We start from the raw sequence: 26,782 nt of genomic DNA on the forward strand, positions 1-26,782 counted from the left end.
CACAAAAGCCACTCTGGGTGAAATTAAAATCACCTTGCATTTAATAGATTTTCTGTGCCATTATTTAAATGATTTATTTGTAAGCGAGGTACTGCAATTCCAATCAGTTGCTATTTTAACCTTTATCAAACTCAGTGCATCTGAGTTTCAGTAAAAGCAGAAATGTCACATTTCAGAAAAAGAAAACATTAGGGAAGGATCAAACACCACAGCAGCCCAAATTTTCAAGCACTGGTGCTACTCTGTCATTCAGTAGTCAGTAACAGAAAAGAAAAAGGAACACAAAGAATCCAAGGTAAAGCCTGCCAAAAATACGTTCAGGTTTATACCTCAGTGTTAATCAACACAGAACTTCAGCAGACAACTGCAGCAATTTAACAGAAAAAAATTCTGCTTGGCTTGTTCACATGCATTTAGGAATCTTGTAGAACACTGCACTAACCTTTACACTGTAACTTTTCACAAAGCTTACTAAGCTACTGATTTCACTAGCCCTACACAATACATGGGTGCTGAATATCTGAATGCTTAAACATTTGCGAGACTCATAGGTAGGTACTAGGCTATCGGCCCTAGGGCCCATACAAGCCTAGCCAAAAAATGTACCCTGGCTTTCGCCACTCAAGAAAATTATTTTCCTGTGCCCCTGTTGAGCAGAGCCACAGAAGTGATTCCCCGGGGTGAATTTCCCATTTCCCATCCAATCATCAAGATTTTTCTTGAAGAGTCCTAATACTTACAGTATTTAAAGCAGTTGAAATATACTTACCATTTTTTCTATGTGCTTTCCTGCTTCCCCACCTGATGACTTTCCTCTTTTCTCCAGTCTTTACTCAGTCATTCGTCAGCAACATGGCCACAAACTCAGGCAACAGCTAACCAGAAGCAGCAGTCATCCAGGCAGGCAGGCATGAAGGCTGTCTGCAAAGGCCATCATAGGAACATCCACATTCTTAGTCCACCCCCAGTACACTGTGTGGACCAGTAAAACAAGGGACCCAAAAGAGATGGCCACTATCTATATCTACCCTTGCTGTGCTTCAGTCCATGTTGCTGCCACTTCTCTGTACCTACTAGGACTAAACCCAAAGACCTCACTAACATTAACAACATGGTGATTTCTAACTGAAATTAGCACCCTTGTAACTTCAAGGGCCTCCTGCACTCATGCCCAGCACACACGTTCCCACACATGAGCTGTCACCGGCATGACAGTGCCAAGACACAGCCCAATGTTTCCTGCTGATCACCATTAGTAAGACTTCACTTACAAGTGGCAGACAGACAACTGGACCACTGATCACCCATTACGATGGATGAGCTGGGGTTAAACTCTCAATTCATACCCTCTCTCAACCTGGCTCCTCCAGCACCTGAGCCCCTGTTTAAACTCGGGAAATCTGGGCAATAACAGTCAGGGCTTTATCTCTTTATGTCATTTACCCAGAAGTTATCATCTTAATTCATGACGTTTATTTAAGGTCCACTTAAGTCTGTTCTACAGAAGTTCAACTGTTCTTATTATGCTTTTTTATGGATTACAAGCCAATGTTTAGACCAGTGATGGTGAACCTTTTGGGCTCAGTGTGTCAAAAATTTGGAAAATGCCTACCATGACTCTGCTTGTGTGTTACCCCCCCCCCCCGAACAAGAGAGAGAATTCTTTACATATTCATTTATATAAAAAATACAGTCCAGTGATGTATGCTGCTATGTATTATAAAAGTAAAAGAAATATCAATGACTTACAATAGGGAAAACAATATGTGCACTGATAATTGGACTTAAAATAGTGCACTAAAAACTATCCTTCTTTTAACAGTAATTTTCAATTGAACTGGAAAAAATATGGAACACATTGTATTTGAGTTGATTAACATCAATTAAGGACATTTTGTTGCTCGGTTTTAATAGATACAGTGGATATAAGTTTATACACCCCTGTTAAAATGCCAGGTTTTTGTGATATAAAACAATGAGACCACAATAAATCATTTCAAAACTTTTCCCACCTTTAATGTGACCTACAACCTGTACAATTCAATTGAAAAACAAATCTATTAGGGGCAAAAATATATAAAGGACAATATGCTGGTTGCATAAGTGTGCACACCCTTAAACTAATACTTTGCTTTGTGTGCAAACCCTTAAACTAATACTTTGTTGAAGCACCTTTTGATTTAATTACAGAATTCACTCTTCTTGGGTACACACCTGCCATCAGTTAGAGACTCTGATTGACCCCAAATAAAGTTCAGCTGCCCTAGTAGGATTTTCCCTGAACATTTACTCAGTTGCCTGCTACAGTAAAAGCCATGGTTTGCAGACCAGCTTACAAAGCATCAAAGGGATCTCATTGTTGAAAGGTATCAGTCAGGAGATGGGTGCAAACAAATTTCCACAGGATTGAATATACCATGGCACACACTGAAGACAGTCATCAAAAAGTGAAGAAAATATGGGAAAACAGTGACGTTGCAAAGAACTGGACGTCCCTCCAAAATTGATGAAAAGGCAAGACGAAAACTGGTCAGAGAAGCTGCCAAAAGACCTACAAGCAACACTGAAGGAGCTGGAGGAATTTCTGGAAAGTACTGGTAGTGTACTACATGTGACGACAATCTCCCGTTTTCTCCATATGTTTGGACTATGGGGTAGGGTTGCAAGATGGAAGCCTTTTCTTACACAGAAAAACATCCAGGCCAGGCTAAAGTTTGCAAAACAATACATCAAGTCTCCCAAAAGCATGTGGGGAAAATGTGTTATGGTCTGATGAGACAAAGGTTGAACTTTTTGGCCACAATTCCAAAAGGTATGTTTGGCACAAAAACAACACTTAGCATCACCAAAAGAACACCATCCCCACGGTGAAGCATGGTGGTGGCAGTATCATGCTTTGGGGTTGCTTTCCTTCAGCTGGACCTGGGGCTGTAGTCAAGGTGAAGGGAATTATGAACAGTTTTAAATACCAGTCACTTTTGGCTCAAAACCTTCAGGCATCTGCTAGAAAGCTAAAGATGAAGAGGAATTTTGCCTTTCAACACGGCAATGACCCCAAGCATACATCCAAATCAACAAAAGAATGGCTTCACTAGAAGAAAATTAAAGTTTTGGAATGGCCCAACCAGAGCCCAGACCTAAATCCAATAGAAAATCTGTGGGGTGACCTCAAGAGGGCTGTGCACAAGAGATGCCCTCACAATGTGACAGATTTGGAGCGCTTTTGCAAGGAAGAGTGGGCAAATATTGCCAAGTCAAGATGTGCCATGCTGATAGACTCCTACCCACGAAGACTGAATGCTGTAATTAAATCAAAAGGTGCTTCAACAAAGTATTAGTTTAAGGGTGTGCACACACAACAAAGTATTCATTTAAGGGTGTGCACATTTATGCAACCAGCGTATTGTACTTTTTTTTTTATTTTTTATACATTTTTCCCCCTAACAGATTTGTTTGTTTTTCAATTGAATTGTACAACTTACAGGTCACACTAAAGGTGGGAAAAGTTTTGAAATGATTTATTGTAGTCTCTTTTTTATATCACAAAAACCTGGCATTTTAACAAGAGTGTGTAAACTTTTTATATCCACTGTAAGTGCAGGGTCACATATTTCTTGTATTTTTGTTCATTCGGTTTCTTTGGTAACTCGAGTGTTGGTGAATGTTGGCATGTCACCTTTGACAGACATGTCATACATTCGCCATCACTGGTTTAGACTTCATCTGACACATGAACTGAAGAAATGAATTAATCAAGGCAACCAACTTTGGCTTTAAGGTGTCATGCAAAATTCACAGACAGTATATACTGTGGATCTCCAAACCGCCATTTGAGTTAATACTCAAGGTAACCCAGAACAGTCTTATTCCATTAGTCTGATTTACATAATGGCATCCCCTTACCTTTGATTAAGACTTGCCCAAGATTCATTAAGGTGATCTCTGGCTTCCTTCACCCGCCTAGTGTCATCATTGGCATAGTCTTGGAGCAGCCTATCTGACAGGCTATTGAAAGCACTCACTGTTGGCTGTCCCATCAGTAAATCTTGCAAGAGTACCTATTAGGAATAAACAATACAGCATTAATACCAACAGAATTCCACATACCTTTAGAAAAATACCAGAGTGCTAAACTATAGTACTGGGATGCTTACCACAAATGATACAAAACAATGATATTAAACCAATGGATAAATACAGAAAGATATGCAATCACTCGGCCATTTGGATAAGGTACAGTTGCTTACTAGTCTATCTTCTCCTCTTGGAATGAAAGAAATTAAGAGCCGTTTAGTTCGGGTTTGGTTGAAGTCTTGAGTACTTTCAATTTAATATCTCAGTTTCCTGTGTACATCAACAGTTTCAAGTATTACACTCCTTTGTTTTGACATATGTGGTAAAATACTTTTAACTGTATGGTCTGATTTAATATAGTACGGACATCATTATAGGAAAAAAAAAAAAAAAAAACTGGTTCCAAGTGCTACCTTGTCCATCTGGAAGACGGGGTAAGATACTATATACACATTAAGGCCTATTACTCTCATATTCTATTAGCTAAGGTAAGATACAGCAGGAATTAAGGACTTACAAGATAAGTGTTTTAGTGCTGATGAGTTTCTTGGTTTAAAAGGAGTTTATTTTTTTTATTTTTTTATCATCTTTGCCTCTGTAGTCTTTTCGCCCTCAGCCTCACCCCCACTGCACATTCATGAAGTCGCAAAAAACATTAACCTGTACAACAAATTAAGATCACCAAATTTTATTTGACTTATTTTGCATTTGTTTCCCAGGAGAGAACACTGACCACATGCGGGTAAAGTCTGGCTAGATAAATTCACAAACACAATAAAACATTGCTTTTTATAGTATGTAGATGCAGGAATTTATGATGGTCGAAGAGTTTGTGTACACAGTTGAGCCTTAACCATTACGGTAACCTGCCACAAAAAAAAAAAAAAAAAAAAACAGAAAAAGAATTAAAACAAAGGGAGTAAGAGGTAAAGAGCTGAAAAATGAGACTGAGAGAGAGAGAGAGAGATTAAGTAATGTGGCCAGAGAGAAAATGACTGATGCGCTTTGTTACCGACATATTTTCGTTGTTGTGCTCTGAAGGAGGGGAAGGGGGACTGTTCATTTGGGTAGGGGTTGTCTGAACTTTGTGGGAAAAGCAAAGAATGGTCTGTATGGTGAAGTTCGGTTTATAGAGCCTGGAGAGATGGTCTATTTTGTGAGAAGTTCCTCAGATTGTAAGGAGGGATTTTGAGTGGAGACAGGCTGCAAGATGCAGGAAAATAGTCAGGTTAATAGTAGTCCAAAAGGAAAGAGAGCAATAGTATGTCGACTGTGCTTGATTGGTAGCCATTTTGCTTTGGAAACATGATGCAGTGCTGTATGCCTGGAGTAAAGAGTTTTAGATTAATCAAAAGATCTTGTTTTCAGTGAATTACAGAGTGTTTTTTTTTTTTCTCAAGTTTTGAATATGACTGGAAGATTGTTTTCCAGTTGTGCTAATAGCACACCATTGCCTACTATTCTGCTGGCTGGAGTACTTTAAATGAGGAAAACTTCCTGGCTTAGAGCAGCATCAAATTAATTTTGTTTTTTCAACTGGCACCAATTAAATCCTTGCAATTACTGCAGTATGATTTATCAAAGTGCATAGGCTACTATGTTACGTGCCCTTCCAATGTCAGCTGGCAGCCCATAGGGGGAACACTATTTGTGGTAGAAACATGCTCAGTATGCCATACATTTTCTTTCTTTGCAAAAAGTTGCTCAGTGGGAGTTCCCCTTACCTGCCAAAAGCCAGACAATGTCAGTTTCCCAGATTTCCCATTCCTCTTTTTGTCCTTTAGGATAACTCTCACCTCTACCTCGCCATATCCCAGTAGTGAGCCCTTTCCCTTGCTCTGTCTCCTGTTATTCCTGAATATGGCCATTAGGTTGGCACCCTATTCACTAGAAACTATATACTCACTAACCTCATACTAAAGGTTTGTTTTATTGTTTTCCTGTTATATTACTGGTCTTAAACCCCCTTTCTTTTTTTCTACTGCACCTAATATTACTGCCTCACTTAGCTTCCAAATAATTATTTTATCACTCCCTATCAACCTATATTCCTCTTTGTACCTAACCTTATAGTCCACTCCTACCTTGCACTTGTACCCAGTGCTTCTTTCACTTCTCACTGATTGTTTTCTGCCTTGGTCCCCTCTCTGGCTCTTCCCGCTCCGTTCGCCCTGCGGGCTCACTCCGCTCCCCTACCCTACCCCCAATTCCCACCCACCCCCAGTGGCCCTAACCTTATACTTGTGCAGCCACACCCCCAACCTACTCACATCCTATCATATTTACTGCCTCGTTCACACTTTCCAACACTCCACTCCTATCTTAGTGCCACACCCCACTCCCTACCAACCTAGTACTACTAATTATCAATCTTGCTAAGCTTAACAAACTCAGTATAACCTTGGATTTTAAGCTACTTTACTTACTGCTACTCCTGAATATCCTTCTTATATACTATACCCTTACGTCCTGCAAATACCATACCCTTAGCAGATCTCCTAGTTTAGCTAAACAAACAAACTCTGTCCTTCCTCTAGCTGAACAAACCTATATTAACCTCCTGTCATCCTCCCCTTACCTTACCCCTCTCTATCACAAAATACTCCACAACAGGCATCACACAACTAGAAAGCTCTACCTAATACCCTATAAAAACTCAAAAATATTTCCACTTCCACGAACACTCTTACTATTACACGGGGACATTCACCCCAACCCTGTCCCTGAAAATTCCCTTTCCCACACTCTCCCAGAACAAACTACTAACAATCTAAGGTCACCTTTCTCTTCTAACTCCCTTTCAATAGCACACCTAAATATTCGTAGCATTAACAATAAAATCACACAGCTCCATGCCTTAAATAGACCTCTACTCATTTGATATCCTCTGTCTTACTGAAACCTTGCTTAAACCAGGTAACAAGGACAATGAAATTATTCCTCCTGGCTACAGCATTTTAAGGCAGGATCGTCTAAACAAAAAGGGTGGGGGAGTTGCTTTACTTTATAAATCTGAACTGCAGGTGGCCTCTATTGACTCCCTGCCTCCTTCCCCTGCCAATGCTGAAATACTCTCTAGCAAATTCCAAGCAAATAAAAACAAAGCCATATAAATAATATGTTCCTATATCCCCCCTGACAATAACTTAAATACACTTGAAAACATCCTTAGCTGGCTCTCCACTACCTTTCCTCAGGAAACCATAATCCTAGGGGACTTCAATATTGATTGGAACTCCTGCATATCCCCCAAACCCTCCTGCATATCCCCCAAACCCAACTATCACCTAAACCTCTTTACTTTTCAACAAACCATAATCTCCCCAACTAGGATTCACAAATCCACCAATAAACAGGCCATCTTGGACTGGTTATTGGTCAACAATAATCCCCTCTCATATAAAACTAGAATACTCCCTGACAATATCAGTGACCATGTTCTCGCCTATATCACTAAACAAAAAAATAATAATCACAAACAGGCTAGCTATCGTACTATATGTAACAAAAAAAACTTCATCCTTCAAAACTTCCTTGATGAATTCAAAGGATGTAACTGGTCAGCTCTAAAACACCTCCCACTTGATGACGCAGTTACCCATTTCAACAACACATTCCTCCAAATTCTTCAGCATCACGCCCCCTCTCACTTAATTAGAACATGATCCAAAGCTGCTCCTTGGCTTTCTAAAGAAACCAAGCAAACAATGCTATTAAGGAACAAACTATGGACAAAATGGAGAACTACTAAAAACCCAACTGACCATCAAAACTTCAAATACCTTAGAAATACTACAAAAAAACTCACCCTTCTTGATAAAAATTTCTTTTACCTCCAATATCAAGAAAATCTAAATCATAACCCCAAAAAATTCTGGTCAGGAATCAATAAACTGCTCCATCCAGGGAATTCCAAAACACCTACTCCAGCTAACTTAGCTCAGACCCCACCTAACATAATAACCAATACATTCAACAACTTCTTTTCTGAAACAGTCACCTCTCTAGCAAAGACCATGGTTCCCCCCACATCCCTTCAAAATACCTCTCCACATAACAACACCCCCACTCTAAAATTTAGTACAGTCTCCACAACCTATATTTGTAAGCTACTTTCAAAACTGAAACCATGTGCTCCTCCAGCCGACCAACTACCAGCTGAATATCTGCAGCTAGCAGCAGAAGTACTAGCATACCCAGTCTCCATCTTAATTAACAGAATAACCAAATCTACTATTCCTTCCCCCTGGAAAGTCTCCCATATCATTCCACTGCATAAAGGAGGAAACACTAACGAACTTTCTAATTTCCATCCTATAGCCTTACTATCACCACTAGCTAAAATTTTGGAACATTGTATACACCATCAACTTTTAAATCATCTTCTTCATAATAACCTACTGGCAGACTCCCAACATGGTTTTAGACCTTTCCATAGCACTTCCACTGCTCTTCTCTCCTTTACAGACTCTATCAACAAAAATCGCAACAACAACCTATTCTCCTCTGCTTTATTTCTCGACCTCTCTAAAGCCTTTGATATGGTGAACCATCAGCTTCTGCTAGACACTTTGAAATCTCTTTCCCTTGACTCTTTGGCATTGCGCTGGTTTAACTCATATTTGAAAGACAGGAAACAAGCAGTCCTTTGGGACAGCCATTTATCCTCTCAACTCCCAGTCACTATCGGGGTCCCCCAAGGATCCATCTTAGGTCCCCTTCTCTTCTCCATATTTATAAATAACCTGTCTACTTCACTCCCAACACCCTCATGCATTCAGTATGCAGATGATTCAACACTCATCTGCTCTGCTGCATCTCCAGCTGAACTTCATTCTTCCACCCAAAAAGTCTTTACAGCAGCAGAAAACTGGTTCCAACATATCTGCCTCCTCCTTAATCCCGAAAAAAAACAAATTATTACTTTTTTCTCCAACCCTTAAAGCTGCCCTTTCTCCTTTTCTATTGTCTCTGGCAATGGCACTATCATTACACCTGATTGTTCCACTAAACTACTAGGTTTTACAATAGATAATCAACTAAACTTTGATTCCCACATTGACCTAACCATCAAAGCTGTTAATAAAAAGATAGGTGCCCTCTATAGACTTAAGCCCTTTCTTACAGCAACTACCAGGGTGTCTCTAGCACAAACTCATCTCATCTCTACATTATTGTATGCCTCTCCATCCTATATCAACCTATCAAAATCTAACCTTCAGAAACTTGCCACATCCTACCACAGCATTGCCAGGTTTGCCACAGGTTCCCAATTTCATAGCCATCATTGTGTTAACCTCAAAAAACTTGGCTGGCTTGAACTTCAAAATCTTATTCTTCTACATCAATTAGTTATCACCCATAAAATTCTTCATTATCCTACTTATACACCCATACTTAACAACCTTGTTGCCCCTTACAGGAATCTTACTTCCCTTCGCTCAGCTAACAAACTGCTACTAGCTACTCTCAAATCACACAATAAATCTGGTGACTCCCTGTTCACAAATGTTGTTGGCTCGTACTGGAATAAACTTCCCACAGAACTGACTACTTTAGGCTCATCACAACCTTTCAAGAAACAATTAAAGAACTATTTCAAATCACACTGGCTTTGCCCTTGCTCAAATCCTGACTGACCACAGCATCCAACTTTCATTATGGTTCTCTCCATTACCTGTTATACAACCATCTCTTCTACTTGTCTCTCCCACTAGTACTACCCCTTCCTCTGTAGCTCACCTAGCATCCATGTGGATAGTCCTATAATGTCACTTTCTCTTTACACTAGATATATTACTGCAACCTGTCATCTCATCTATTATTTAAACCTGTATGTTGCTTCCCGCTGTGCAAATCTGGTTCTTAAAACTATAGCCTGGCACAAATGTTTATCATAATTAATTCTGTAAATATTGTATAAACTCTATTGTTTATTATTTTTGTCTTTTACAATTCCTGCTTCTGCAAAGAATATGGGATTAACTATCCTAGCTGTATATTTTTAGCTGTTAAATTGCTTCTGTACTGTCACTATGCTACATTGGAATAGTTTTTTGATTTTTATATTTGTCTCTTACTGTGCTGTTTTATGTTATTTACTAGTATATATAGTGGAGCTTTTTTCCTCAGGCCTCTGCTGAAAATGGACATATATCCAGCCATACTAGCCCGGTCAACAAATTTAAAATAAAAAAATAAATAAAATAAAATAAATAAATCTGTCAAAAATCTCACAATGTTAGTTTTGGTGAGCTGACAAAAGTCGCATACTGTCATGAACTGCCCTAATGACATTACACACCAGAAATGATCCAGCTTGTGTTTCATACAAATGGCAAAATGTGAATTTCCTTGCATAACTGTTGACAGATCAAAGGATAAACTGGAACAACAAAAATGCTACAAAGTAAATACATTAATAGAAATGCTTAAACGTGCACCAACTTTTTTTTATTCATCAATGATGTAAACCCAAGACCCAGCTGATGCACTTCAAAGGCAACTTGGGAGCACTATGTGGTTAAGTGGGATTCAAACCCTGACCTACAGGATGAAGCTCCACCCTCAGCACTAAACTCCCTTTTTAAGATACCTCAGGAATTTAAGTCTTGCAGATGAATAATAAACTGTTTTACTAAAGTGGCAAAGATCTACATCAGAACAGCTAAGGATACTTCTGCCACCTGTGATACTGCATATGGGCAAGCACTAATGGAACAGGCACTGTGAAGTGAACAGATTTATGTTTTAGTCTGACATGCCAAAATAATTCTCCAAAAGGTAGATGGTACTAAGCACTATTAAATCACAAAGGGATGTGACGCAGTTTAAAACAGCCACAGACTCTTACAACATGTACTCCAGTACTGGTCTCACCACACAACTCAGAGAATGATGATCTACTTTGAAAAATATATTTTTTATTACTTTTCATTACACATCCGAACAGCTGTAAGTATATATGTGGGCTCCACAGTTAACACAAGTGCGCTAAGGAGAAGTGTTATACGAAGGTCACTACAATGAATGACATATCTGACCAGAAAAGTATGAAGCAACTGCAGAAACTGACAAAAGTTCAGACCAGCGAGCACTCCCCTGTCACTCTGCCATGTGACGACAGATGCAGTTCTGGTTCAGTAAGGTCTGGTTTTACCCGAAGCATACTTCTGTTTCTGACAGTTTCACCATAATGATGGTCTACAATGTCAGCTAGAGTCCTAACATAATGGCAAAAAGGGTGACAAGCTGTAGAAAGGAGAGGCGTCAAAGCATGAAATGTTTTAACAACTGAGTTAGTGTTAAATCACACCAAAGAAATGAGTGGGGCACAGATGCATAAAAACTGGATGAAAACAACTAGGCAAAAAACAGTCATCATTCAAGATGATGCTATTAAACATAACAGCATGAAGAGATGACAGGAAAAACAGAAGTTGTTACTAAATAATACGTTCATGAGCAACATGATGAAACTTGCATGTTAGTTAGATACAGAACTGAAGTCTGCCATTTGCGGAACAGAAATTTTAGATGAAATGCAGACACAATGACTAATAAATTGTTAGTTCACCCATTTTCCTGCATTCTTGATAACCTGGAGATTCTTCTTACACCATTACTTTTTTTTCACATAATAAAAGAACTGTGGTACAACTATTGCAATGCCTCATAACGGTCACCATTTTGATGTTAAGTACATAAGGGACCATGTAAACAAACACTGAAAATCAAAAAGGAATTTATTGTGAAAATGTAACACCAGAGACCTCTCCTTCATGGGTGAGCCCACCATATGCAAAACTGACTTTTTAAGAGCACAAATGGTCCGACACTTGTAAAGGTTTAAGCCACTTCAGATACCTTACGAAGTGATCCGTACATAAACAGACTAACTGCTTACAATGCATAGAGATAATCAGTTCAAAAAATCTTTGAAAAATGAGCATTAATATTCATAAAATCTACATGAAAATTAGCAGCAAGTGATCTATTAACACATCTTGAAATCTACATCTGAGCCACAGCAGTCCACAAATAAAAACATGTCAAAACTCGCACTCTGTGGGGTAGCTCAGGTTTGTTTTTAGTCTGTGAAGGGATGCAATTTCCTCCTGATGTCACAGCAGTGGCTGGGATGAGGAAGCTAATTGTGATGGATTATACTTACACTAATAAGAAAGAGAATGCAAAAAAAAAAAACACAGAGAAGAAATGCCTGTTCTCAGCTTCTAATTCTCTGCTGGCATACCAGATTGCCACATACACTCTCACTGTTCAGCTCCTGCCTAGAAAAGGGAGCAGAAATACTCCTATAACCTCCACTCAACTGAAAAAAAACTAACAGGAATAGATAATAGGCTTAGCAGTCAGAGGAAGTGAACTATAGCCTTCTTCTACACTCAGTTCTCTCGAGTCCATATACTACAAGAGAATTTTTCAAGGGTTATGAAGCGTTATGGCAATATAAATGGAGTACAAAACAACAGCCCTGTTTTCAGATAAGACATTTTCCAACTAGGGTACCTAGATATAGTTAATTTCTGATGTTACAACCAATCCCTACACAAACATTTATGCAAGATAAAACTTAGCAACACTTTGTCACCTGTGTATTTCCTTCATTATATCCTTCAAAGCCCACCATGTGATTCTCTTCTCCACCGCAGTATTAGATGTAGTACATATCATAATCAAAGGCTGAAGAGGTGCCGACTATAGTAACAGAATATTACGGCCTAGGTACAAAAGCAGGAGGTACACCAAGACACCAGAATATTTCCTGCATACTCTCCTATTTCTTCAACAATTCACTCTTGGAAGCCAGTGTGACTACTCAAGTTCCCAGTTAATATATGATTGCACTGCAAAGGACATTCAGCTCACTGATAAATTGCACGCCTCATACTTCCTGCTAAAAAACAATCAAATTCCTAACTTTATATTCTATAAGCTACTCATACTCAAAGGAAAAGATTCAGGAACAGAAGAAACAACCTATATAAATAGTACGAGAGTATTTTAAACGGCTTACAATCAGTATGTTGAACGTGCCTTGTGTGCAACTGATATGTGTGGTAGTCGGAATGCAGAGAACCCTTTTGTAGACGGTTGCAATGTTGACTCTGAAAGACTGAAAACTGGGATAGTGTGGATCTGGAGATTTACCATTTTCCCTATTGTAGTGCGTTCTCAGAATTGGAATATACAAGTGGCATGACTGTCAGCACATTGTAGTACGGATTCGGTCCATACATACTGCTGCAAAGGGGACACTGAAGTGCAGAAGTCGACTTTGCCAGCATTACTGTCCAATATTTCACCCTATTTTGTATTCTAAACATCAAACATGTAAACCGCATTTTTGATAATGTTCTGATGTTCAATGTTTTAATAGTAAACCTTTTAAAGATAGTACTGCAACAGGGAGAGTGGGGCAAAGTAATTCAAGATGACAACACTGCAGCTTGATACATATAAACAAGGCCTGTGCCTGTGAACCAGGTGAAAAGAGGTTACAGTGCAAGCAACAAAATCAGGTACATTCCCAAAACAGCACTGCTGAAGGACAGGTTACTAATGGATTCAGAAGCACACCAATAGTGGGGCAGCGGGGGCAGCCACCCCAGGCAAAAGTGTTAAGGGGTGCAATTGGGAAGTACAGTTCCTGCATTTTTGAATGCTGGTAAGGAATGACACTCCAGGGCTTTCTGTGTGTTAAGCTGCAACAAGCCTAAATTGGCTTGCTACAGTTATAAAAAAAAAAAAAAAAAAAAAAAAATTTTTCTTGCTCTCCTCAATGGAATAATTGGGGAGGGAGTGCATACCTCTCAACTGTCCAGATTTTTGCCTCAAACTTTTAGTCTGTTCCTCGTAAAACTTGTGATTTTCTGGATTTCTGTGGTGAATCAGTGAGGACTGAATTCACTAAATAACAGGAATTTGAGTTCCAGACTTCATATCCTTCAAAAAATGCATGGTAACACAAGACCTCTTATTCTAGCAACGTTCTAAGTTTCTAAGAGCAACATTTAAACTTTGTCCCGCTTTTTGTGGCTTTGTTCTCCCATTATTTTTGGCTACGTCCAAACCTTTTGTGCTAAGAGGTTGAGAGCTGTGTTTAGTACAGTAAAAAGCTGCAATACATTTTTTTTGGGGGGGGGCTGTAATAAGTCAACTGGTATAAGTGCTATTTAAAATTCCTTTTTTTTCCCTCCATTTGAAAAGTTGAGTTTTTTTTTGGGGGGGGGGGGCTTCGTCAGCGACCAGCTAACTACAGCTCTGAATGGATTTATGTCATCATATCTGCAGTGCATTAGGAAATGTGTCCCACTGTCTGCTTATGCTATCAAGTTAGGCTCTAGTGCATACTGGAACAAGGCTGGGGCTGTGTGCACAGCAGCCACCAATCAAGAAGTGCGACACATTTCAGCATTTTGGAAGTACAAAAGCTCTACCTTCTGTATTCAGTACGCAAAGCTCTTAATCAGAACTATCAAATGAAGTCATACCTACACAGCACAGCTTAATACTTACTGCAAAGCATGCATTCGGTCAATCGCCAGTGCATATAATTATCCTAATTAGTGCAGTACATAAAACTCAGTTGCATGATTTCAGGCAAAAAAAACTTTCATGCAAAAAGATAAGGGACATAGAGGGAGGAGATTTCATCAGAATCTAGTTTCTCTCTTAGCAATGGAGTATTTTAACTGCTGCACTATATAAACTCTCTTTCGGCTTTTCCCGATTAGGGGTCGCCACAGCGGAACTCTGGTCCGCTAATGATTGGCAGTTGATTTTTACGTGCGGGCTTGCCAGGCCTAACGCACAACCTTCAATGAAGGAATGCCCATTCACACATGTCGACACAGAAGACACTAACTGAGAATCGAACGGGCAACATCTAACTGTGAGGCGACAACGCTACCGCAGCACCACCACCACAGCTGAACTGGACTGCTGCACTATATATGCCTCAGAAATAGAAGAGTATCTACCCAGAAAAGGTGATGCATAGAATTGAGAATGAATAAGTAAAGGCAAATAAATCATACTGGTGCTGGGTTCAGGAAACGCAGTGACAGCTGTAAGCAATGAAAACAAGGCTCCACACAGACTAATACCCAAAAAAGCAGACGACCAGGATCCAATCTACAGAAACATTTGAGCGCTTTCGTCTCTTGAATAGAAACTTCTTCAGAATAACACAGCATATTACCAAAGAGCCTTATATATGCTATTCCAACAAATTAGTCATTAACTAATTAATACAATAATGTCCTGAAAGGACATAGAAACATTTAAAGAGCAACACACACACACACACACACACACATACATATATATATATATATATATATATATATTGCACTCACAGTAAAAAAGAAAAAATGCGATTAAAAACATATGACAGATACTTGACAAATATATCCTATGATAAGTTAAAAATAATCAAAGCAACAGATGTCAACATTTATGCATATGAAAGTATACATGTATTAGTTGTTTATTAGCATTCTATCCTAATAGTAGGTATCGATGACTGTTATTTAAGAAATTGTGCCTTGAGCCTGAGAACAGAGTTGATGGATACTGCACTATTAAGACCCGGTGTTTCAGATGCATTTGTCCTAATTTGCCATCTAAGCTCAGCCATTTCTAGGTAATCGTTGAGTGGTCCACCTCTTTCACACATCCTAACCTGCTCAATAATAATGAATCTGAACCCATGTCCTTCATTGGTTACTGTATGTCCTGCTAATGCATTTTTAACATCTTTCCTACTGATGTCATAGTAGTGTTGGTAAATTTAGTTTCTAAACACATTTTTAGTTTTACCAATGTAAAAACTCAGACATTGGGTACATAGGGCGAGGTACACCACTCCTTTACTGCTGCAGAAGACTTTCCTTCGTATAGTGTCTCCCCCACAAATCTCCTTGGCTTCAATGACATATTGGCAAGAGCAGCATTTAACCATCCCTGCCCCTATATCAGGATCACATTTCTGCCTTTCCAACATATTTTTATGCTACATTCCTTTTTATATACAATGTTGGAAACAGGGCCTAACAACTGTGCCTGTTCTGCATCAATTCTAAAAATGTTCCAGTTATGTTTAGTAACATTCCCGATGCTGTAAAAATGCTGATTAAATTTAAAAATAGCAGATTTTTTTATGGAAAGTCTTAGTCTCTTGATTTTCCTGATTTTATAACCCTTCCCCTGTACCAAGAAGGGGAAAAAATAGCCAAAAGCTCTCTTATTTATTACCTCCTGAAGGATGTTGTTTAAATAATTATCTGGATACCCTCTCCCTTTAAGGGTCTCAATTTGCTTATAAATTGATCATATTCAGGTATCATCCTGGCAAGCCGTACCCCCTGTCCTTTTACTAAAGCCTTATTTTGGTGCAGGGGGTGGTAGCTATCAAAATGTAGGAGGCTATTAGAGTAGGTGGGCTTGCGGAAAATAGTTGGTTAAATATTTATTGACCACATCTTTTTTGATGGTAATGTCCTAGTAATTCACCTCTGTAACACTAACAGAATGTGTAAATTCAAGAAAATCTGTGCTGGTGTTCAGGAATTCAAGAAAGCCTTCTAGTTCTGTCATATCACTGTTCCACAAAATGATGATATCATCCAGGTAACGACCGTAAAATGTCCATGAGTTAGCATAAGGACAATTAAAAATAATATATTTTACCCAAAATGCCAGTACTATGTTTGCAAAGATGGGGGCACAGGCTGCCCCCACTGCTACCCCCTTAACTTGTTTAAATAACTGCTGTTCGAAGGTAATAATGTTGGTAACTAACTCTAGTTCCAAGCATGTTCTAAAGATGGGGGCACAGGCTGCCCCCATTGCTACCCCCTTAACTTGTTCAAATAACTGCTGTTCGAAGGTAATAATGTTGGTATCTAACACTAGTTCCATAAATGTTCTAATTGTTAAGATGGTGTTATGAGTTAGGGTAGTGTACTGGCAAAGACATTGGTAAAACCAATCAATACCTGTGTCATGGGGTATGAGAGCGAATAAGTCCCGAACATAAATTGTGATAAAGATCAGATTATCGCTATACATATCTTTCTTGACTTTAGATAGAAAATCCCAGGAGTCTAAGTATCCAAGGGCAGTCCTTCAAAATATTTATTAACTGTCAATGTACTTTGGCAATGGGAAATGTTTTAGATGCCCGAGCATCCACAATGGGTCTAAATGGGGGGTCAACTAGGTCTTTGGGTAACTTGGGGACACCAAATATTGCAGGTATTTTAGGATGTTTAACAAGTACTGATGTTCCTCCGGGTGGATTTGTTGGTTCATGAGCAATTCTTCCAGCATAACATTTATTTATTTATTTTATTTATTTTACATTTGTTGACCGGGCTAGTCTAGCTGGAGAAATTTCCATTTTCAGTAGAGGCCCGGGGAGAAAAGCTCCACAGAGTGAGATACATTCAGAGATGAAAAAATTTACATACAAAAAAAAAAAAAAATTGTCATACAAAAATGTAATAGCAGTACTCATTATAATGAAAATCTAAGAGTTAGTAATAGAGTTTGCAAGCAAACATTAAAAATAAAAGATAACACTCTTATATACAAATAAAAACTACTACAAGAGTTAGTTACTAAAAACACTCAATACAGTTCAATTCTCAATTAACAAGTTGAAAAAATACTGATTACATCCACCTTGCTATAGCAAATGTTCTTCTCATTCAAACTTCACAGTAGGTATCACCATATAATAGGGTAAACATTTTATTTATGTAAGAATTATAGTTCATGATAACCAGGCTACAGCCTTTGTCGGGTTTCATAACCTTTATTTCAGTATTGTCACAAATTTCTCTTAATAGTGCCCTTTCCACTGTTCAAATTGTTATATCGTCTCACCCTGTCCCTGTTGAACAATTGCCTATCTTTTTCGCACACTTTTTCAAAAGTTAATACTGAAGGATGCAAAGTTGGGTTGAAAATACTTGTTTTTTTATGAATGGTATACTCAGGGACGTTAGTGCTAGTTCTCTTGAATAAAAATTAAACTTCCTGGTAAAAAGTTTTAAATCAATTATGGTCTGACCTAATGAAGCTTTTTTATCAGGTACAAATGTCAAAACTTTTTCAAACAAGTCTGCTACTTGACCATTAAATTCAAAACTGCTGTAGTTAAAATCACCTCCACCATTCTGTAGTACAACCAAATTACAGTTAGATTCGGCGTTCAGTGTCTGTTCCCTCTCCATTTCCCCTTTGTGCATGTGGCGTATTGTTGGTTGTAGTTGTAATAAGTATCCCCGCTCTCTTGTTCCTTAATCTCTCAGACCTCCTGAGGGGGGGGGGGGGTATTCTAGAGGGTCTGGGGTGTTGTTATTGTTCACAGCATTATTATTATTGTTAGTATTAGGTGCATCATACCCTGTTTCTCTATTACCACTTTGCTGCCCCATAGGAAGTAGCAGATATGCCCCGTATTTCTCATATTCTCTTTCATCCCTTCTAAGTTTACTAATTTTCCTTTGCTTTAATTCAGCCATAGTACTATCAATTTTTATAAACATATAAAAATAATCAGACTTTGTGCTTTCAAATAAGAAGTCTGTTTGGATATTTTGATCAAATATGTTGATTTTGCTAAGTAAATCAACCATTTTGCGGTTTAGTGACAGCTGTAAGGTAAAGGTCAGTAACTATAATGACAATAACAGTGAGCAGCTTTTGAAATTAGCTACTCATCATTATGGTCCCGGCACTGTTATACTTTGTAAAGGCTTCAGCTGCCTTAGCTATCCATACCAAGGCTCTGCCTCAAGACGTCAAAGTATGACATCACACAGAATTCTAACACAAGGCTTCAATCATGTCAGGAGGAGTAAAAAGGTGCAAACAGACTGCACAGATGATCTGGGGCTTTGGCACCTTCAGTTTTCCCCTAAAACATGGCTAGTTCCCTTTACCCTTCTATGAGGATCCTTTCGGTAAGCTTCAGTTTCTCACACCTGCAACACACATTAACGTGCATGACTTGTCATCCGATGAAATGTGGCTGATGGATAAAACATTTCCAGTAAATAGAATGGTTTGTCAGTAACTTTGTGGCATACATGACAATACTGGTGTTGAGACGTTTATGCCAGAAGTGTATTGTCCTGTGATTAAAAAAAATTGACAGTCTTACAATTAACTTTCATTTCTGTTACGGGGTGTGGATGGAAGAAAGACTACAAATAGCAATTTGTCCAAAATATGTCATGACACACTTTGAAAAGGGGTGCCAAAAATTCCAATGAGCATAACTTCCCCAATATGTACACAGCAGGTACATGTAAAACAAAAAAGAAACAAGAATATAATTCTATACCATTTAGATGTCTTACAGAAAAGCCCAGCCATTCTGGCCAGTGAAAAGGACATTCAAAGACAAATGCTAGGTGGTAAAAGTACACTTAAGAGGACCTTCTTACAGAGAAAGTAATATAGAGAGTATTTTACAGTTAACACTAAAAGCCCTTTAAAATAGGTAACTGCTGGGAATAATCCAATGTGGTAACAACTTAACCCTTCTTGGGGGTTGGCAATTGCAGGGACACCAAAAAATAGAACAGCAATCAGAAGCCAAAGAAAGCCCAGCTCCTGAAAGTCCAAGCAATGATACCTGGTAGAGATGTGAAATGATAACCAAGAAACTCAGGCAAAAAAAAGAAAAGGGGGTAGTATTCGTTAAATGATATCTCACCCCATGGCATCAATGGAAAAAGCCCAGAGTATAACCCATATTAAAAAAAAAGACTCGGGTGGTGGAAAAAAAACAGGCATGGGGGGGGGGGGTTGCAGCAGGTATCGTATGTAAACTAACTTACACTGGAAGGAAGGAGATAGTGGTTCTAAGCTGGCCCACTACTCCACTGCAAGCAAAGGTTTGCACAACACCAACACACATGAAATGGGAGGACAGGAGCATGGCAATCTACAGCTAGCAAAGGTATTCCACAAGTGTGGAAACCTACGATAGAGCACAGGATACCCCTGTATTGAAACAGGTGTTCACAACAGCCATCAGGAGATGGTGGTTAGGGTCATATCAGGAACTTCCATCATGGCTGTCAGTACGTTGGCCACTCAAAGGATTACTAATTCCCCAGTGATGGGGAACACGTGGGCAGTGGCTTTACCTTGATGATCTACAGGAACTGGGGGCAGAGGAAGCATAAAGGAAAAACATTAATCAAATAATCATTGGAAACAGCTACAGTCCTAGTAGAATGGCCTTTGACATTACATTTGCAAGATGGCAGCAGACGGCTACAATAAGATGATAATTTCTGGGTTAAAGTGCATTTAATGTTTTGCACATTCTACCACCCATTCCATCTCTACCAGTTCTCTCTCATGCTTTTCACCACCCATCTGGGTCTCCTCATGAATGCTTACAAGGACTACCTCTACACAACCAGTTCTTGTGCTACTATTTATAGGTCCATAATTCTCTCTATAAAGAAGTACATCCACAGACAGACAGGCCAGCTGTAAGTCACAACTTTCATTCAAACTTCTAGCCTAAAACTTTGATGAAGAAAAACTTAGCTTTTCAGCATTTTGCTCTTTGTCAAACCCTGGTTCACAGCTAAGTACTCCATCCCAGATTCACTTCCATGGCTTGTTTACTCCTTGGTTTCCCCAGCCCCTAAATCACCTCTTGATCCTCTCCTCACCTCGGCCAGATACACTACCCTAAATTCCCACACCATCATCTTTGTGTTCTTATCCTCCCTATCTAACTCTTAACATAACTGCATAATCACTGCTTGCTAACATTATCTCCTGGACACATTTGCTCCCTCTGTCTTGCTTAGGACCATTTCCAAAACACCGCCCTTCTGGAAGAGTCCTGTACCTGCTGGCTGAATCCATCATGGTTCATGATCTCAACCAACTACCCTTTTCCTTCTCTACTCTGGAGCTCAGAATCTCCCAATATGCTTCTGGTAGACACAGAGCTCCACAGCTCTAATTATTTCCTCTACCCACTCCTTTACCAGCTTCCTCCAGTCCCTCCCCTATTACCCTTCATATGTCTGGGGGCTGATAACCCAGCAGCCCCCTCCTATTTCTCTATCTTAACTGTCAAGTCACTTAGCATTGATTATGTTATAAACCTGACTGTCCCTATCTGCCTTCAAAGGGAGTGTTGTACCTCCTCTCTGACTTCATCTGATGGCATCCTTTTTACAGACTGCTATTCTACTTTCGTGCTTCCCATCTCTGATGTTCCATAACAACCAATAGCAAGGCACCTCCATGTCCTAGGCCCCTCCTTGTCAGCATCTCATGTTGTTGGAATACCCACTGCTTCCTCATGTAACTGCTTGCAGATCCCACACCCTTTTTAAAAACATTTACGTATACATACATAAAGGTATAAACATGTGACTGTATGTGCAAAGACATGCATGAATATATGTATTTTTAGTGTGCTGCCTGTCGCCATGAATCACAACCCACATTACTGTAGGAGCCACTATGCCCTCCTCATGCAAGTGCAGTGCACACTTCCATACTTGATAGATCCAACCCATTCCAGGGCCAACCTTCTGTAGATGTCCCTCCTGTGAGACACTGCTGTGCTCCACCCCCCCATAAGTAACCCCCCCCCACACCAGCTACAACAGACAGAGACACTAATCAAACCCCAGGTGTCTAATCCTTCATCAGGACTTTAAACCTCAATGACAATAGAGCTGGCTGCACACATCAGTACCGATATTCAGCAGTTAGGTTCCTGGTCTGGAAGCCTTTTGTGTAGAGTCTGACCATCCTCTGTTTCTAACATGGGTTTTTGCCTCGTGCTCCTCTTCCTTCCCACATCCCAAAGATGAAGTGCCAGTTCACCAAAACTGCCCATACATGTGCATGCTACTTATGAATGAATGTGGTTATAATCCCTGCCATCTGCTGATGCCCCATTCAGGATTAGTGTCACTGCTTTGTATCCAATAAGTACTAGGATATATTCTGGCTCCCCCACAACTCAAACGAATTAAGTGGACATATGCCCATATACACACACAAACATAAGTAGGTAGACACACACAAATAAATATATACCTATACACACACACACACACACACACACACACACACACACACACACACACACACACAAATGCACACAGTTCCATACTCTGCACACAATTCACGTCAGAATTTAAGGAATAAAGCTAAACAGTAGGGTTAATGCACTTAAAAAGCTGTAAAAGCTAACAGTAGCAGCCTTGAATAGTATGCAGAGTAATACATGCATAAAAACATGAGTTCTTCAGGACAGTAAAAAAATGAGGTAGTGACACCAAGGATGGGCTAATCTTCAAGAAGTTTATATTCAAACTGAACTCTCTAGAACAAATGATTACCACCTGTGACATGCAACTTCCCGTGCCTAGATTATTAGCATTCAGATACTTAACATTTTTTTACACCCTTGGTTAGTAACTCACACACACATACATGGGTTACATTCTATTTGTTGAAGGACAGCTAGCAGATCAGGGGGAAAAAAAACAGTATAGCTGATCAAAAACAGCTAATCGAAAGTACTGTGTGTTCTTCCTGTACGCAATAGCTATACTTTGGAGTTTAGAAATTTTGCTTTTCCCCCCACTATAGCGCAATCTTGAAACTGGTACATATTAACAAGATGTGTGTGTGTGTGTGGGGGGCCTTGCTACTTCCAGAAAAAGGGGAAAAAAAAGTTTTCCTGCGATCAGCTACTGTTCAACCAATTACAGTCAATCAGCTGCCATTTGTTGTCGTGAATTTTCAATTTAGTGTCAACACATACACACACACATACATATATATATATTACATATATACAGGCACACACACACACACACACACAGACATACACACAGCACACACACATCCTTCTCACAGTGCCAGCGGCACACTTGCCTCTGATGCTTGATAATCAGCAGACTGGGATTGCTATTCCTCCATGAACTTTGATTAATTTTACAGTACTAACAATACAGTGCAGCATAAGGGAGTACTGCACTCCTGAGTGTGCCATCCTTTGGAGGGGATATTAAACTGAGGTCCCATCTGCCCGAGTTGATGGTAACTCAGGTGGCTGTAAAAGATTCCGCAGCATTTACTACAAAGAGTAAAGAATTTCTTACTGTTATATATTTAAACATTAACCCCATAAATAAAATATCTAACAAAAAATAAAAGAATTAAAATAAAAGTAAAGAAATCAGAGAATAAGAAAAATGCATCAGAACAAAGAATCTTTTAAACCCAAGGGAAATTCCTGCATGGCCTAGACAAATGTCCCCTAGTCAGTACCTCAGGTCTTCCCTGAAAAGAGGCTCTTGACCTAGTTGTACTAATCTGGTTAACAAACTCTAAACAAATAAATAAAACGTAACATAATACATTTACACAGGGGAGTATATGACACTTCAATCACATTATACCTTATCAAACTACAAGAAAAAAATTCAATCAAATTCCTACCTGTTGAAACTCAGACTGGCTTTATCAAGGACCTGTAGGGGCTAATATTCAGAGATCACCAATCATGCTAGTCCGCACAACTTCAGGACAAGCTTTAACATGGGTCCAAATGGGGAGAGCATTTCCAGTACATTACATTCGATCAGACATGCTCACCTGCATAGTGAATGCATGCACGTCGATCTGTTTCCAACTGAACAGAAGAATGTAAACTACATATACACTGGGGATGAAGCCGCCTGCATATGTTTGCTTTAAACACCTTTACCGAATTATCACTTAAAATATAGGCAAAAATACATTTATATAAAAGAAAGCAAACCATGTTCATGTGCTCACAGTTACAAAAATTATGTACCATATACATGCTTTTAGACAATCAATCCAACATTACATAAATTTTCAATTCCTGATTTCCATTAAACATCACTCCTCCAAAAATACTAGCTTACGCTATCAAATGCTTTCTCTGCATAAAGACACACCAACAGAATTTTTTCTTACACTCTGCTACCTTCTAGCTCAGCAACATTTTGTTACTGTCAAATATTTGTCTTCACTCCACAGAAAACAGACTGATCCATATCTTATCAACTTTACTAACACATTTGCAGTCTCTTAGCACAAACACTTTATAACCATGGTTTAACACTGAAATGGGTCTATATGAAGCTGGACTTGAAGGGTCGTTATCCTCTTTAGGAACCACAGCCACCACAGCTTTCTTCCAAGATGCTTACAAACCCCTCCCCCATCCTTTAAATGCTGTTAAAAAACGTCCAGATTTTTATCAGTTTCTTCCCTCCTAACTTTCAAACTTCCAGAGGAATACTGTCCATTCCTGGGGACTTTCCTATTGAAAATAAGAATAAAAAGCAAAAGGAAAGTACAGTTTTGTACCTACCATAAATGTAGATGTTCGAGGATCTACATTGCTGCAGTCATAACCTGTGGGTAGTCCGCTGTCCTCGATCGGCCCGAATACCAAAGAGCTGTGCTGGCGTCGGTCATTGTCGCCTGGAGCTGACGTCAGTACGTAGTAGTACTTAAGCGCATGACCGACGCCATATCCTCAGTCTTTCTTGCCCCAGATGTCAGAAGGCCTAAGAATGAAAGAAGGCCAGAGCCAAAATAGTAAACACCCAACCACAAACTATAGAGGGGAAGGAGGGAGGGATAAATTGGACTGCAGCAATGTAGATCCTCGAACATCTACATTTATGGTAGGTACAAAACTGTACTATGTTCTTCGTCTCACATTGCTGCAGTCATAACCTGTGGGTAGAATCCCAAAGGAAAAGGGAGGCTGGCAAACTAAGTAGCATTAGGAGCTGCTAACATGCCCTGTAAAACTGCAGTGGCAAACCCAGCCCTGGACTTGGAATAAAGAGGGAGATGGTAATGCTTAGTAAAAGTGTGTACTGAACTCCAAGTAGCTGCCTCCAAAATATCCTTAGTAGCTACACCCCTCAAAAAAGCAGTAGATGTGGCAGTAGCCCTAGTAGAATGAGGCCTGATCCCAGCAGGAACATCCTTCCCATGATGAGAATAACAAAAAGCAATACATTGACCAATCCACTTAGAAATAGTCTGCTTTGAAACAGCCTTCCCTTGTGAACCCAAAGCAAAAGAAACAAATAACTGTTGACTCTGTCTGAACTCTTTAGTTCTGCTCAAATAATAACGTAATTGTCTGTGGATATCCAAAGAATGCAAGACTTTTTCCCCCCTTATTTTGGGGATCAGCATAAAACGTAGGCAAATGAATAGACTGGTTCAAGGCCACATTAGAAATCACTTTAGGCATAAAAGTAGGGTTAGTTCGCAAAGAAACTCTATCCTTATGGAATATCAGAAAGGGTTCAACTGCCATGAGTGCCTGCAATTCAGATACCCTCCTAGCAGAAGTAATGGCCAACAAAAAAGCAGTCTTCCAAGACAAAAACTTCAATTCAGACAAAGCTGCCGGTTCAAAAGGAGGTAAAGTAAGCTTCTCCAACACAAAATTGAGATCCCAGGAAGGAGTAGGAGCTCTACGTGGGGGTCTTATATTCTTTGCCCCTCTAAGAAATTGTTTGAACAAAGGGTGAGAAAATAAAGGAGGGTCACAATCATAGTGAGCAGAAATGGCTGCAGCATGAACCTTCACAGAAGAGAATGACAAACCCTTGTCCAGTAATTCAGTAAGATACTGCAGTGCAAAACTCAAATTAGGCACTGAAACATCAAAGCCCTTTGCTGTGCTCCAAAGAAAAAAATCTCTTCCATTTATCAGCATAAACTTTTCTAGTACTAGGCCGCCTGGCTTCCAAAATGACATCTAAAACCTGTTGAGGAAGCTGAGACCCCACCGGCTCCATTACAGAATACGCCAGGCTGTTAGATGCAGGGACTGCACCCGAACATTGAGAAAATGATTGTTTGACTGGGACAACAAATGAGGAACCTGTGGCAAAGGCCAAGGAGGCTCCTGAATTAAACTCCTCAGCAGAGGATACCAATGCTGACAAGGCCAATCTGGTGCTATTAGAATCATGCAAGGCTTGTCCCTCCTGGCTTTCAAGAGTACCTTGGGAAGAAGAGGCAGAGGGGGAAAAGCATAAACGTGAAGGTTGTTCCAACTGAAAGATAGAGCATCCACTTTCCAAGCATTTGGGTGGAACAACTTTGTGCAAAATTTTGGCAGTTGGAAATTCAGTGGAGAAGCGAACAGATCTATGTGTGGAGCTCTCCAAGCCACGGTCAACTGTTTGAATACCTGAGGGTCCAGTTTCCACTCGTGGGGATCCACAATTTGCCTGCTCAATACATCTGCTAGGGAGTTCTGTGCTCCTGGCAGAAACCGTGCTTGAAGATTGATGTGCAAACTCAGAGCAGTCTCCCACAAAATCATTGCTTGTCTGCAAAGAGGGTAGGAATGGGTACCCCCCTGCTTGTTGATGTACCACATGACTGTTGTGTTGTCATTTTGAATCAACACCTGCCCCGGCTGAAGTAGGTCCTTGAAGGCTATCAAGGCAAATTGGACTGCTAACATCTCCTTCATGTTGATATGCAAATGTAGTAGTTTGGGAGGCCACGTGTCTTGTATCCATTTTCCATTGAAGTGTGCCACCCAAGCCAAGTCCGAGGCATCCATCGTTAGGATCTGACTCGCCTCTGGTCGGATCAC

General features: G+C 39.7%; 1 protein-coding gene across 3 annotated transcripts in view; it reads right to left on the minus strand.

The window, feature by feature from the left end:
* Nucleotides 1–26,782, minus strand: part of UTRN (utrophin) — a 4,744,936-nt gene that overhangs the window by 1,972,627 nt on the left and 2,745,527 nt on the right. For all 3 annotated transcript variants that reach the window (XM_044069601.1, XM_044069592.1, XM_044069610.1), the window contains one exon: nt 3,904–4,058. In XM_044069601.1, the coding sequence (XP_043925536.1) occupies nt 3,904–4,058 (155 nt within the window). The remainder of the gene's footprint in view (nt 1–3,903; nt 4,059–26,782) is intronic.

Source organism: Protopterus annectens, chromosome 1.part0 (assembly GCF_019279795.1).
Source record: "Protopterus annectens isolate FY-2018-M chromosome 1.part0, PAN1.0, whole genome shotgun sequence".
Lineage (NCBI taxonomy): Eukaryota > Metazoa > Chordata > Ceratodontiformes > Protopteridae > Protopterus > Protopterus annectens.